The sequence below is a fragment of the Alligator sinensis genome, unplaced genomic scaffold, assembly GCF_000455745.1.
Source record: "Alligator sinensis unplaced genomic scaffold, ASM45574v1 scaffold628_2, whole genome shotgun sequence".
Lineage (NCBI taxonomy): Eukaryota > Metazoa > Chordata > Crocodylia > Alligatoridae > Alligator > Alligator sinensis.
Window position 1 is genome coordinate 4,347,557 of NW_005841833.1, and position 13,722 is coordinate 4,361,278.

At 46.1% G+C, this 13,722-nt stretch overlaps 1 protein-coding gene across 1 annotated transcript in view; it reads left to right on the top strand.

Moving 5' to 3' along the window:
* The first annotated feature begins 2,300 nt into the window (after nt 1-2,300).
* Nucleotides 2,301-13,722, top strand: part of PPTC7 (PTC7 protein phosphatase homolog) — a 14,833-nt gene continuing 3,411 nt past the window's right edge. Inside the window, exons 1-4 of the mRNA XM_025199009.1 lie at nt 2,301-2,325; nt 6,950-7,129; nt 10,088-10,286; nt 12,805-12,928. Coding sequence (XP_025054794.1) covers nt 2,316-2,325; nt 6,950-7,129; nt 10,088-10,286; nt 12,805-12,928 — 513 coding nt within the window. The 5' untranslated portion in view covers nt 2,301-2,315. The remainder of the gene's footprint in view (nt 2,326-6,949; nt 7,130-10,087; nt 10,287-12,804; nt 12,929-13,722) is intronic.

Below are 13,722 nucleotides of genomic sequence, written 5' to 3' on the forward strand. Positions count from 1 at the left end.
TGTGGAAGTGTTGGAAGGACACTTAGGAGATCATCTAGCCCAGGGATTTCCAACCCCTGGGCTGTGGCCTGATGCCGGGCTGTGAAGGGTTGGCTGCGAGTCTGCAGGAGGGCTGGCTGCCGGACTGGAAGTGACCATGGGTCGGCAAACCACGGACTAGAAGTGACCAGCATACTGCGGATCAGCAGCCAACTGAGTATAAACAAGGGTTGCCTGCCTGCGCGCAGTGTGCTAGTCACTGCTGGTCCATGGTCACCTCTGGTCTGCGGTTTGCTGGTCCTCGGCATAAAAAGGTTGGGAACCCCTGATCTAACTCAACCCCCTGCTAAAGGCAGGACCGTCCTTGACTAAACCATCCCAGTCAAGTGTTTGTCTAAGGATGGAGAGCCCACAGTGTCTCTAGGCAGCCTGTTCCAATCCTTAACCACCCTCATCAAAAGTTCATCCTTAAACTCTGACCTAAATTTCCCTTGCTGCAATCCAGGACTGGACTCATCTAATTTGTTCACATCTTTCTTGAAGCATGGAGCCCAACAACAGTAACATCACTTTCTTTGTGCAAGTGTTGCTCCTATTACGTGCACTTGACATTCAGTTGAGTGTTGTAATTTGTAAGGAAACCACACGTTATTGACAGGGCTGTTGGGGAATACAGATGCTGTTAAAAAAAGACCATCTCAGTGGTGGCTAATGCAGCTGTCAGTAGAATCGCTCTGTCAGAGCATTTATGCTCAGCATTTTGAAAAAAACAATGGCTCTTAGCTGCAGATAACCTCCGACCTGACCACTCTTTCTGACTGTGGTTCCTGTAATGGTGCTAAGCATTTACTGTGGCTTACATTTGCAGCCAGACATCTATAACTGTACCCGCTGTTCACATCCCTTGCTGGCAGTAGGTGTAACCCGAGTTGCATAACTGAAGCTGTCTCAAGGGAAGGCCCTGCCCTGTGAGAGAGCTGTAGAAGGAAATAAGTCCAACTGAATGCAAGCCAAGTACCATAGTGGAAGCACCAATCAGTCTCTGTGCTGGCTGAAGCATTGCAATAATCTGTTCTTTTTGTTGGTTTAGTGTCCAGGTGCAGCTTGGCACTTTGAGTGCTGGGTGAGTTAGATCTATTCTGTGTCACAGATCCCTTCCAGGGAACAAATACCAGCAGCAGCCTACCTACCCTTTAGTAGCATGGGCATTTTCAGTCTTGCTTAATACCTGTGGTGTTAGCCATGCTGGGAAACTTGCAAAACACCTCGAGCGTAACAAGAATTCAGCATGTTCCTGTTATGTTCCAATCTATACCAAGTTTCATCATTTTGAGGAAAACGTTTGTGAGGTTCCCACTCTGTCTTTTTGCACCAGCCAAGGAAGAAGAATACAGGCCAGTACTAGAAATGGCCAAAATAAACACTGGATGCTTTCAGGGAAGTCCCATCACCCCACGAATGTGGTTGTTTAGAGCTTCCTTGTTCTCTTCCCATCTCTGTTGCTTTCCTCTTCCTTCTTTTAATACCATTTCTTGCATCTGTAGTTACTTAAGCCCTCCCTTCTTCCCCTAGCCTCTTGTTCCTTCTTTTGGTGTATCTACCCGAGATGGGGAAAAGATGAAATGAGCCTTAAGCTGGTTGAGTTCCATAAACCAGTGCTATTGGTTGATAAAATGTGTAATGCAAATTGACCTGTATATTAACCATTCGTATTGACTACACCCAAATCTTTCATAATTATGTTCAATCTGTAAGTTGTGACCTGACCTTATGAGATGCTTTGTGTATAGTTATTTCTTTATAAATGTCAAGGTCCGGTTGATCAGAAAACAGCTTGGGTAATGCATCATGATCCCACTGTGCTCTTATTAAGTCAGAGTTTAGCTGCTGACTTGGAGAACTGGATCTGGATTTGAATGGAGGACTTCGGCTAACTGGAATACGAGTTTACCTCTGCTTCCTGTCACCTGTTTTAAAAGTACTTATGCAACGTCACTGTAGGTGATGCATTTCAGGTGCAGTTTCTTTTGCTCTTGAAGTTTTAATGTAACGCTTCTTTTGTGCCAAACATAAAATCATTCCATAAATGTGTCACTTTGTCCTCTGGCACCAGTGACTCATGGTTAATTCAGTAACGGACTTAGAAGTTCAATATTGCATGAGCTGAAGGCTTCATTATGTTCCCCTGCTATGTGCAGATATAGTTTGCAGGTACGCTTATGCCCTGCCGCACATCTTTGTGCATCTGCTTCTTGTGCCCTGGTGTGCACTTTCATAGTGACCAGCTTCCAAAGGTTTCCAGCTCAGGGCAGTCCTTCTGCGCTCGATCTGCTGACATGGGAATTGGTAGGTAAGCTGTGGCTGGCTGGCAGACTGCTACTCATAAAAGTTACTGATTTGAAGCAGGGCAGATGAAAGGTTAGCATCATTTTAAGAAGCCCATAACTTTACCGCATGTCTGAGCTAGAATGGAACAGACAGATCTGCCTTGAAAGTGTGTACAAGGGAGAGATGCACAACCCAAACCCCTACAAGGGAGAGATGTACACAGCTAACCCAAACGTTGCTGGTTTTGCGGGTTGGTTCTCCTGCCCCTCCAGTTAGCTGAAGCGCAGGCTGCCGGGGGTACTTAACTTGAATAGCATTGAGTATCGCTGCATCTTACCTTGGTTGGCTTGGCTACTGCTACATCCGTCAGTCTGGATTTTCCTCTGAGACACTGGATTTTACTGATTGTCCCTGGCATTGAGACAGATTGGAAGGAACCGGTCTCTCTAACCGACTGACGCACGCAGAGAGTATGTAACCTGGCAGTAGCTCTGGGGAGTGCTCGTGGATCTCTCGACGCAAGGGAGAACAGCAGAACAGTAACTTGCAGTTCCTTGTGCTGAAGGAGAGGCTCTAGTACAAGGGACCTGGCCCTTGAAACACCAAATGCTCTCAGAACATTTTCTCATTTTAAAAATGTGCACTTTTTCTTTTAAATCTTTTCAGCTGTTTTATTTGCTAATGTTCCCCCTTGCCATGAGCGTGTCTGGATCTTGGTTCTGGCAGCTCGGATGTAACCCCTTGCATGCCCTTGGGTATAAGGCATCCAAGGAAGTGCACAAAGTCACAGCCTCTTGTTCTCCTCGTCACTGAGGGTAGGACAGTTTTGCTTCATCTTCCTGTGGCAGCCTTTCAGATATTTGAACGCTGCCGTCACACCCACTCAGTCAAAGGCTCTAAATAATTGCACTTGGGCAATATCTTATACTATTAATCTCAAGCAGCTAGTATTTTATACCATGGGTATTCAAGGTCAGAAAGGCGGGGGGACTAAAAGAAAATGCTGAATGTTATTGTGAAATGTGGCGGAACTAATAAGTAAGCTGAGATTTGACCAGCCTTATTTAGCAGTCCAGCCTCTGGTCGTCTTGAATTGTTGTGTGTGGTCTGTGTCCTGGGTGAAAACGAGATAAACAAGAAGAGTAAAAATCGATACAGCCGCATGCCCTTGTTCTTCAGCAGTGACTTCGTTAGTAGCAGGAGTTTTCTAAATTTGAGAAGAGATTGGGAGACATGGTGTTACAGGAGAAATGTTATCAAGTCATTCTTATATTTAATAGTTCTTTACATACCGGTTACGCATACGTCATTTTTTAAAGAACATGGTTATTCACACCACAGAAATCACTGCTGTGTTTGGTCCGTCTGGCTGAATGTCTTGGAAGGGGGCAAGGACTGGTGCATATGGAGAATGAATTGTCCTCGCTTCCTGCTACCAGTCCCTTTTAAGTCACAGTTGGGGCGTAGCGCTGAGCCAGTTTGGGAAGTTTGTGCTGTTACTGTCACTTCTGTGCACAGTGTTCATGCCTGAGGCTCCTGTCCACTACTAAAATCATTGCGCACCGAGATAGCGTGTAGCTTATTTTACCGTCAAAGGGGTGTTCTGAAAACAGCTCATGCTTGGTCTGAATTTCCAGTTGGCTGCCATCAGCCTTAAGGAGCCTGGTCCCTAGTAGGTTGAGGTTCTGGTTATTTTGGGGTGTTACATAGGTGCGTTGTTTACTGCTGGACATGGGTGAGACCCATTTCTCCACCAGCATCTCTTGCTAACCTTTAAAGCGGGGGCTCCCTCATCATGAGCCCAGTGCAGAAGTAAATTAGAAACCTGACTGAATGAAAAGCTGGTGGGTGCCTGTGTTGGAAGCTGAGGGAATGTGCTGTCAGGCAGGAGGCGGTGGGGAAGGGAGAGGAGAGAGCAGAACCGGTCATTTTGTGGCTCAAGATGAAGTATGTGGTCATAGGCCAAGATTCGAGCTCCAGGCTTGGAGCGAGTTACAAACTGGAGAAATCGGCTGGCTCTTCTGCTGCTAATAGCACAGCAGAGTTGCACTAGCGCTTAAATCATCTTTGACTTGTGTGGCCCCCCTTGGGTAATCACTAGCCTAGTCCGTTTTTGCTGGTTTTAGTATAGCATGGCAGTCTTGAGTCTTGCATTAGCTTCATGGGCTGGTATGTAAATCCGCATGGTCTGACTGGGCAGGGAGAAGAACAACCGCACCTGAAACGATTTCCATGTCATGTTTCTTGTAACAGCTTGTTGCACAAAACCCGTTTGAAGCCTGATCTGGTGAACAGCTCTCTTTAGTAGCTTCATGCTGTTTGGTCGGTGAAGAGTGTTAGGCAGATGGCAGTATGTTGAAACGTGCCTGTTGTACAAGCCTTTGGTTGTACACTAGCTGTATTCAGATTGATGACAAGACATGACTTGCATGCATCTTCAGCTTCGAAATAACTGTCTGCAATTATCTCCCGGGTGTGACTGAAACAATTTGTTGTGAACCACAACTTCTTTTTTTAAAGAAAAGTTACACTTGTGAGTATACCGGTGTGATGTGAAGAGCAGAATGCATGCTGCTTTCCTGGCAGCGCAGTAATATAACACTACTGTTTTACTGGAGATGAAGTGACCCTCTGTAGCATCTCGACCACTTCAGATTCCAGAACAGAAGGGAAATGAGACATAGCGACCTTAATGCAGAAATATTAGGGCTCTCATTCTAGACCTATTGCTTGTAAAGCATAACCGTGTACAGTATTTTATGAAGGAACTTGATAGTGCCCTTTATTCATTTAAAAGGAAACGAGTCCTTATGGTCGATTTGGCCAGTGGCCGAAACCAAAGAGTAAATTTAGTAACAGTCCATGGAGAGGGCTCGTTTGTTCTTGAAACTAGAAAAGCGGCTTCTTGGAATCCCCGGGCTCCTTTTGGACGAGCTCCGCTCCCAAATCCTTTTTCAAGAGAGAGGTTGTTCTTGGCTGTGCCCATACGTGAGAAGAGCGAGATGTTGCCCTTTGCACATTGTACTGCTTGGAAAACACGGACAAAGCAGGTGTCGGAAAGGTTGTGCACTATTTTTGGGAGAAATCTGATTAATGTTGATAGGCTGTGCAGAATCTAGCTCTAACCTGCTGTCAGATTACAGAGTTCATGGCAAGGTCAACTCTAAATCGTCCATCTCCATTTCAGACAGCATCCCGCGTGACGGGCCTTTGGAGATGATGCATATTGCATTTTACTGATGAATTCATGTTCACTCTTTGGCCAGAGGTTGGCTCTATTCTGCTTTGTAAGAAATCGTTCTCGTTCAAGCCTGCTGCGATCTGTGGAAGTAACTCACCGTGCTGTATCGTGAATAATTGACTTGAACTTCATTTTGTCGTAGAATCCCACATTTCAGCTCGCGACTCCCTTAAGTTGACGGTCAGAATTTTAAATTGGTTGAGAAGCTATGGGCTCATTTCCTAATACATTTTTTGTAGTAGATTAAAGTTAGCCAGTAATAACTGCTTAGACTCTATTTTAATGTGCCTGTGTTGGCACTAGGGACAGACTGAAAAAAGTCGACAAATGTCTCAGCCAGCTGAGCAATGTGCTGGGCCCAGGTCGGGGACTTCACCTGGCCTCCAGCTAAGAGCTCTGAATCCAGTTCCTTCCTCTCCCTACACTTGTCTTTCTTCTCCTGTGAGGAGGGAAACGGGCCCTTTCTTTTTCCACGCTGCTGCCATCGTAGGGGCTGCAGTGAGCGGTGGGGATGGATCCTGGGAATCTGCCCCTGTATGCTCTCGCTCGATGTAGCTCCTGCCCTTCCCTCTGCTGCTACGTAGAGCTCTCCGAGTTTCCCAGAGTGCAGCCTGCCAGATCCCACTTGTGTGAACAGCCACTGAGACCCTGCTCAGTTTTCACTCTTGCTTGGCTGAAGCCAGAAGTGATGATGTGTCTGTCTGCAGGTATAAAGCACAGTATTGCTGTGGCTCACGCCCTTCCTGGGTAGAGGTTTCTCAAATCTTTTTCCTCAAATGGAAGCTTGATTTCTGCAGAACTTGCTTCTCCCTGGGACGTTCCCCCCGGTACAAGTGACTGAGGGGATCCTTCCTCCTGGGGGTGCTGAGCGGGGAGGGGGAATCATTTTCACCACTTGTTCTGGTAATGTTTAAAATGTTTTACAGTCCCCCAACACACACCTCCTCTCTGTCCAATGGGCTAATGAAAGTTGTGATCTAATTTGAATTCCTAGGAAGGTAGGCGACTCTAGGATCTCTTAAAATGAAGTCACTTTCTTCAGAATATCATTTTAAGCAGAAGTTCTAGCTTTAGACATTTTTACCATATTTACTAACTGTGAAATGCATCTGAGGCCTAACATCAGAATAGCTCTGAAGCATGGCTTTTCAGAGCATCTTTTTTCCCCTGAAAACCAAATATAACTCTTCTCCCACTAGCTGTGACATGAGAGCAGAGGTACTACAAATGTAAAACTCACCACTTTGAAGACGGGCTTAGTACAGAACTATTGGTAACAGCCCGCAGTGGTCTAGCTTCTGGACCTCATGTAAGTGTGTGAGAAGTGAGCGTTTAATACTACCTCGTTAAGCTGCATGAGTGGTAACATTGCTTTCTTTCTCCCTCTCTTCTTTTTTTAAGGGGTAGCAGATGGCGTAGGAGGCTGGAGAGACTACGGGGTCGACCCTTCTCAGTTCTCAGGGACTCTAATGCGAACGTGTGAGCGCTTAGTAAAAGAAGGACGGTTCGTACCAAGCAACCCTGTTGGGATTCTTACCACCAGTTACTGTGAGCTACTGCAGAACAAAGTCCCTCTGCTTGGTAAGAGCAACAAAGAACCCACATGTTGATGCCATGGTGTAAAATGTGCTGGCCAGGCTTATGGATTCAAGGTGGTTTGAGCAGTCACTTAGTAGTTCAGTGTGGATCCTCAGCCAGTTATCTGTCCTGAATTTCAAGGGAACCCTCACTGTCTTGGAGCACTGATGCTCCATATGTGAGGGTACTGGAATGTAACTCTGCTCCAAGGAGCACTTCAGTGATTTTCATTAAAGAATAGACTTGCTGAGAATGTCTTCCACACTTGCAGAATGGCTGCAAAATAAGCTCTCCCGGCAGTCCACACCTGCTTGTGTTTGTGTAACACCAGCTCCTCAGCTTGTGATTTAGGCTTGGTTCCACCCGGGCTTTTCTGATAAGTAACAGGAGAGCTGGCTGTGCCTCCTTGAGCTGGTCCTGCTAACTCCTACTTCAGTGGTGCCCAACCTTCTGGTCCAGCCGGCTGCGTGAGTGGTAGGGGATGGGTCCGCAGGCCCCATCTGGCCTGTGCAGGACTGAATCCCTGGTCACAGCTGTGGCCCTAGCCTGGATTGGGCCAGTCCCCTGGTTCTAGCCCTGCACACGCTGGATTGGGCCCTGTGTTGCAGGGTCATGTCTCCGGAATTTGTTAGTGGAGGAGTGGCAGCAGCATTGACTGCAGCTGCCCCTTCCACCCCCCAAATATCTGGACCTGCGGGAGCGCCTGGACTGCATCGCAGCTCAGCGCGGGCTGGGGGTTGAGCACCCCTGCACTGATTGAATGGTTTGCATGGTGCCATCAGTTGTCCTATGTTGTTGCTGATTTATGTGGGTAGGAGTAAAGATTTGAAGTGAAGCTAAAGAGATGTGCTACAACCATGAGCTTCCTGGATGTTGTGCACAATCGGCCTTCAGATCTGTTTATACATTTCCCTTGGAAGCCAGTGGAAGTCGTGCGGACAGAAAGGCCACATTTGGCCCTGCTCTTGAAAGCTGAACGCCATTCTAAAGGCTGTCTAACCTTTCACACACTAAGAGTGAGTTACCCTGCCTGACGCACATGCTTCTTACCTGACCTCAAACTTCTTTCCCCAGAGAGCGCTATGTAAACTATGTCTAATCAGTCTGCTGAGCCAGGGACCAGATGTTTGCTTTTTATTACATGCCTAAAAAATGGGTGCAAGCCTCAAGCAGCCTGCCGGATCCCTCTTTTAGCCTGTGTCTGTTCAGTGACTGCTTTATTTCAGGGGGCTGGAGTGTCTAATTATACTCCTGCTATTTTGTGCAAAGCAGTCAAAGTGATTAAGTGACCGACAAGGTGGACCACTCGTGACAAGCTCCCGCAGCCCTTCCCTGGAAGGAGACAGCCTGGCCTGACCTTTCCGAGTCTCAAGAGCAGTATATGCAGAGTCACGGGATCTGCATTCTTTGCATGGATTTCTGGTTACAGTACACGTTAACGCTGCTCGACTCTGAACCAAGTGAGGCTGGGAGCCCCACAAAAAGAAAAGCATTGCTAATCAATTGCAACAACCCCGTGCAGGAGAGACGATGGCCCAGAGCTAGCTGTGCTCCGTGCTAAAGGCTCGGAGCTGTTGATTTGTAAGCCCCTGATCCATCAAATGGGCCGCTCTGCTTGGAGGCGTTTCTTAGTTAATGGAAAGCTCAGGGTCTTTCTCTAACCCTTAATCTTGTTAGAAATGACTCCTGGCAGAGCTGAGGATGTTGGAACCAGCTGCATTTCAGTCTCTAGGAAAGGTTTAAATGTGTTAACTTCTGAGATGTTCATTCCAAATGAAAAGGGATTCTGCTCTCAACCCCGCCCAATGCGCTAGATTATGGATCAGACTTCTTTGGGCACAGCAATTGACGTGCCACGTCACCGTCAGTGGGCAGTTCCAGATGTTACAGGGGAATTGATTCAAATTCCATAATGCCCCCGCCGTGAATGGGAGGTTTAGGGGCAGTATGAATTGATGTGGGTATTTCCATTCTCCCCTATGCCCTTACTCTCTCAATCCATCTAGCACAGTATTTGCAGAGAAGTTTTCTCTTGTGAAATAACTTGAGCAATTATTGAGAGTTCTAGGACTACTAAGTAGGACCCTGAGAGATGAGCAATGAAGACGGTTGTGAAAATAGGATTCTACAGTTTCTATAGAAATAAAATGAGGTTAAAAACTTGGTGTGTCACTGACTTTTCCAGCGTTGGGATCCTGATCGGCATGTTATGAATGAAGTGTCCAGGCAGTTAACAATGTGTCAGGTGACATGGTTGCACCTGCCTGCTGGCACTTAAATACTGGAGCTAACTTCTTAACTGAGCTTTAAAGCAGTGCACTTATTTCTGAATGAATTTCATGAAGAGACCATGTATTTCTTTGAAAGCAGGCCTCTGAGCCGGTTTTACAAAGACGTGCTCTCAAAGAAAAGCATTGCTCTGACGCACGCAATGTAAAAACACCTAGTGACATCTTTCAGTTGTCCATTTGCTGGGCACGGATTATTCAGGACTGGTGAAGGGAAGTGTGTGGACAGCACCTAGCATGGTCTCGGTGCTATCATGCTACCATTACGGTCCCAGTAATCATGATTTCATTATTCTGTGCCTTCTGTAAAATAGGTCACCTTCAGAGGATTGTGCACACCTACCCACACTAGAATATTTTAGAATGGGAAACTGCACTAAGTGTTTGTCAGCACGCTGTAATGACAGAAATCAAAGCAAGATAAGCAAATTAATTGGCAGCTGTGTCGCACAATGCCTGTAAAACTCACCACTGCTTTTTTCCTCCTCATAATATATATTCACTTTGTTTCTCACCAACAAATATTTACATGTGCCTGGATTTGTCAGCAGTGATGATGAGTATTTGAACAGCTGGCCTATAAATGAAATAATGAGCAACAGTCGGTTCCTGTGACATGAGTACTGCTACAGCTTAGCCCGTCTCCTGTTGATCCTTTTAACTTTCCTTCTAGGAAGCAGTACGGCTTGCATAGTGGTTCTGGACAGAACAAGTCATCGTTTACATACAGCAAATTTGGGAGATTCTGGATTTCTGGTAGTGAGAGGAGGAGAAGTGGTCCATCGGTCCGATGAACAACAGCATTACTTCAACACTCCGTTCCAGCTGTCGATAGCGCCGCCGGAAGCAGAGGGAGTCGTACTAAGTGATAGGTGAGATGGGGATGAATGCAGTATACAGCCAGCACGTGAGAGGTTCTGGGACCTTCAGTGAAAGCGCTCGGTATGCTGGAATCTAGCGCTGGGTGTACTTATTTAAAAAAAAAACAAACAAACCAGAAGGTGGGGAGGAGGGTGTACTTGTCTAAGAAATAACTGCTGACCTGAGTACAGGTCAACAAAACCTGGTAAGAGTCCAAGCTAGCTGAAGCATTTATGAGCTCAGGGGCATGGTCACTTCCCCTAAACTTAAGTGCATAAAGCACGCGAGTCATTTTGATCCTCAGAGGGACTAGGATATTATGAAACTGTCCTGACAAAACCAGAAATATCCATTGGTGTAGTAACAAATGTCATGTCCAGGTCCTTTGCATGTTGTGCCAACACAATACAAACCTTAAGGTTGTTTTAATCACTGTGACGAATTCATTGCGTTTGCAGGTTTGAGCTATTGCTGTTTGTTTGCAGTAACTGCAGGAGCCTTAAATACAAGTTACTATGAATGAGTCAGTATTAGAGGCTTTTTGTTCCTTACTCTGAAACAAATAAGAGTTTTGTAGCCCATCTAGGATCAGGGAGGATGTGTCTCAAGGCCCAACTTCAATGCAAGAAAAGTTCCAACTGACTGTAGCAAAGTACAGAAACCATTTGAACTTCCTTGGATGTGGCTGCAGCACACATAGTGAGAGTTGAATAAGGATGGACTGGGCTAGCACTGGGCACCAGCAGGCAGTATTGACCTGATGGAGAACACTTTCGATTGATCCACTTGGTGTCAGCCATGTATTCTGGTTTCGGGTGCACCCATCTTCTCAGAGTCCCTGCTCCTCTAGAGACCAGCAAGGAGCAGGCTGGCTCGCATAGCTTGGCACTGAGGTCATGAAGCCTGAGAGGAGCACAGGGCAGCGTGTGACTGCAGCTTGCATTGCAGTACAGCGAAGTGTCCAACAGCACGCTGCGTTCCATCAAAATGAGCAGAACTCCATCTGGCAGAACACCAAGCCTGTGTTAGAAAGACACTGCGTCCACAAAACTTGCCAGGCCAAAGGTGAACTTGGGCAGTGCCCCCTGCTGAGCCGTCCGCCTTCCAGTGCGGGCCCAGCCCATCCGCCACTTCTCAAACAAGCAAAATCAGAATTGCAGAACACACGTTCTTGTCTTATGTCACTTTGCTTGTCTCTTTTTTCTTTTAATGAGTTTCCTCTACTGTATTAAATTAAGTTCATAATCTTCTTTAAAAATGTACTTAAATTATTTAATTTTTTTAAATTAATTTTTTGATCCTGACCTTAAAAATCTCCTAAAGAAGAGTTGTGTGCCCTGTACCGCCAATGGAGAATGAATGTTAAGCTCGTAGTCAGAGGTTTTAGATTTTGTAGTTTCCAATGCCAAAATAATTCCTTTGAGGATACTGGGTGGACATAGTTCCAGCTAGATTGCTATTACTGTGATGAAGGTAACAAAGCCACACAGGAAGACCAAAGGCCCCAAGGGTAGGAAGAGCACAGCCATCAGGATCCTGAAATGAGAGCACTTCAGAAATCGACTCTTCGGATTATAAATCATTCCAGTGGTTCTAGCTTTCTTAAGGCCTAGGTATCTTGTGTAAAGAATAAAAATAGCACAAGGGCGGTTATCAGAAAAGCATCCTCTGGAAGCTCAGGAAGCAAAGAATGAGTCATTGTGGATTAAGGAAAATGGGGAAGATGCATCAGCCCTTGAAATGCCCACATTTCCATTCTGAATCCTGGTTATAGGATGCATCATAGTGGCTTGCACTCATCTCAACTTTAAGTGATATTTACATTCATTTTTAATTGCCTTCCTGTTTTTCCTTTTAACGGTTGGACAAGTCCATATAAAATTGGTATCGGGATAGGGCAGTGATGTAAAACACTGGGTTGAAATGCTGATCGTCCTAGAACTGCAAGTTCAAGTGGGGTAAAATCAGCCCCTCATCCAGTGTGGGGAGCCAACTCCTTTTTGCCATTGAAAGCCAAGGCTGCCTGCTGCTCCTCATTAAAGGCCTCGTTCTGTTTAAGAGTTGGGGTTTGCCATGGTGACCAAAGTGTGTGCTGCTTCCTTCCTGTACGGTGCATTATATAGCTGCGGGTGCATCATTCACAATAAAAGGTGCTTCAGTATCTAGGCATCGCCCTTCTCATCCCAGTTGGGAGTTTTCACCTCCCTCTCCTCAAGCCCTCTGACATGTTTAAATTGGGTGAGAAGGAAACCCTGAACTACCACTGGACTTGATGGTTACCATGGTGAAGTGGATTAGACGGAATTGTCCTGATGCACCTCCCCAGATGTTAACTGTTTGTGATCCTGATGGTGTCTTCTGTCACACTGGCTCTCTTGATAAGCTGCACTGATGCAGCATTTTCCCAACAAAACATGTTATAAGAGCAGTGAATTGCAGAAGCCGTTGATGCTGTTGTTTGACAGGACTTTGTACCTTTTAGTGTGATGTGAAATCCTTTCCTTTGACATGATATCATCATCTTCACAGCCCAGATGCTGCTGACAGTACTTCTTTTGATGTTCAGCTCGGAGACATTATTCTGACAGCAACAGATGGACTTTTTGACAACATGCCTGACTACATGATTCTTCAGGAACTGAAAAAGCTGAAGGTAACTGCCATGAAGTGCCTGCAGTGAATGCAGGTTCTTATTCAGCCATATGATGAATAGCTGTTACTTCCCGTTAATCATTTCAAGAGCTGTTTTCCGCTTAGGTAACAAATGAGCTCTTGCCCTTTCCCCACTGAACGGGGCGTATTAAACAACTTTGAGTGGGAGGGGTGTTAGGAAGTCCACTGCAGAATCCAAAAGGACATAGGAACTAGGCACCTGGAGGAAGGTATTTTGACACTGACAGCTTGCATGTTAACTTCTCGGTGGCCTGCATATTGATCCTTCTCTCAGCAAAATTACTGCCGGGGTTTGCTGGAAACTCTATAAGTGGCCTTGTAGACTGATTTAGAGGCATGCTCTAAATCAGACTGAATGTGAGCTTGGAGTGCTGCTCTTGTGGGTAATAGGGGTGATTCTTGTATTACTGTTCCAATAGAAATCTTTCACTTTCCCCCAAGTAGCATTGACATCTGAATGTGGAAAGCCTCCATTTCGGTCTCGCCTATGGCTTGAGCAGGAAGGTCTTGTTCAACGTGTCAGCAAAGTTGAAAACCCAGTGTTAGCCGGTTGGGATCTGCCCTGCCCCCGTTAATGTTCTTACCACGTGTCTGCCCTCAAAAGGAGGTGTGGTTGTAGCACGTGCCACTAGCTAGCTGGCAGGAGTAGCCATACAGAGAAGGCCCAGCAGTACATGTTTTAGCACCTCAGAGTACTGAACGAGATGCTTGTGCAGGGGGGGAGGGAGAAGCTGTGGGGTGGAGAAGGGAAGGTTGTTGGTTTTGGGGGGGGGG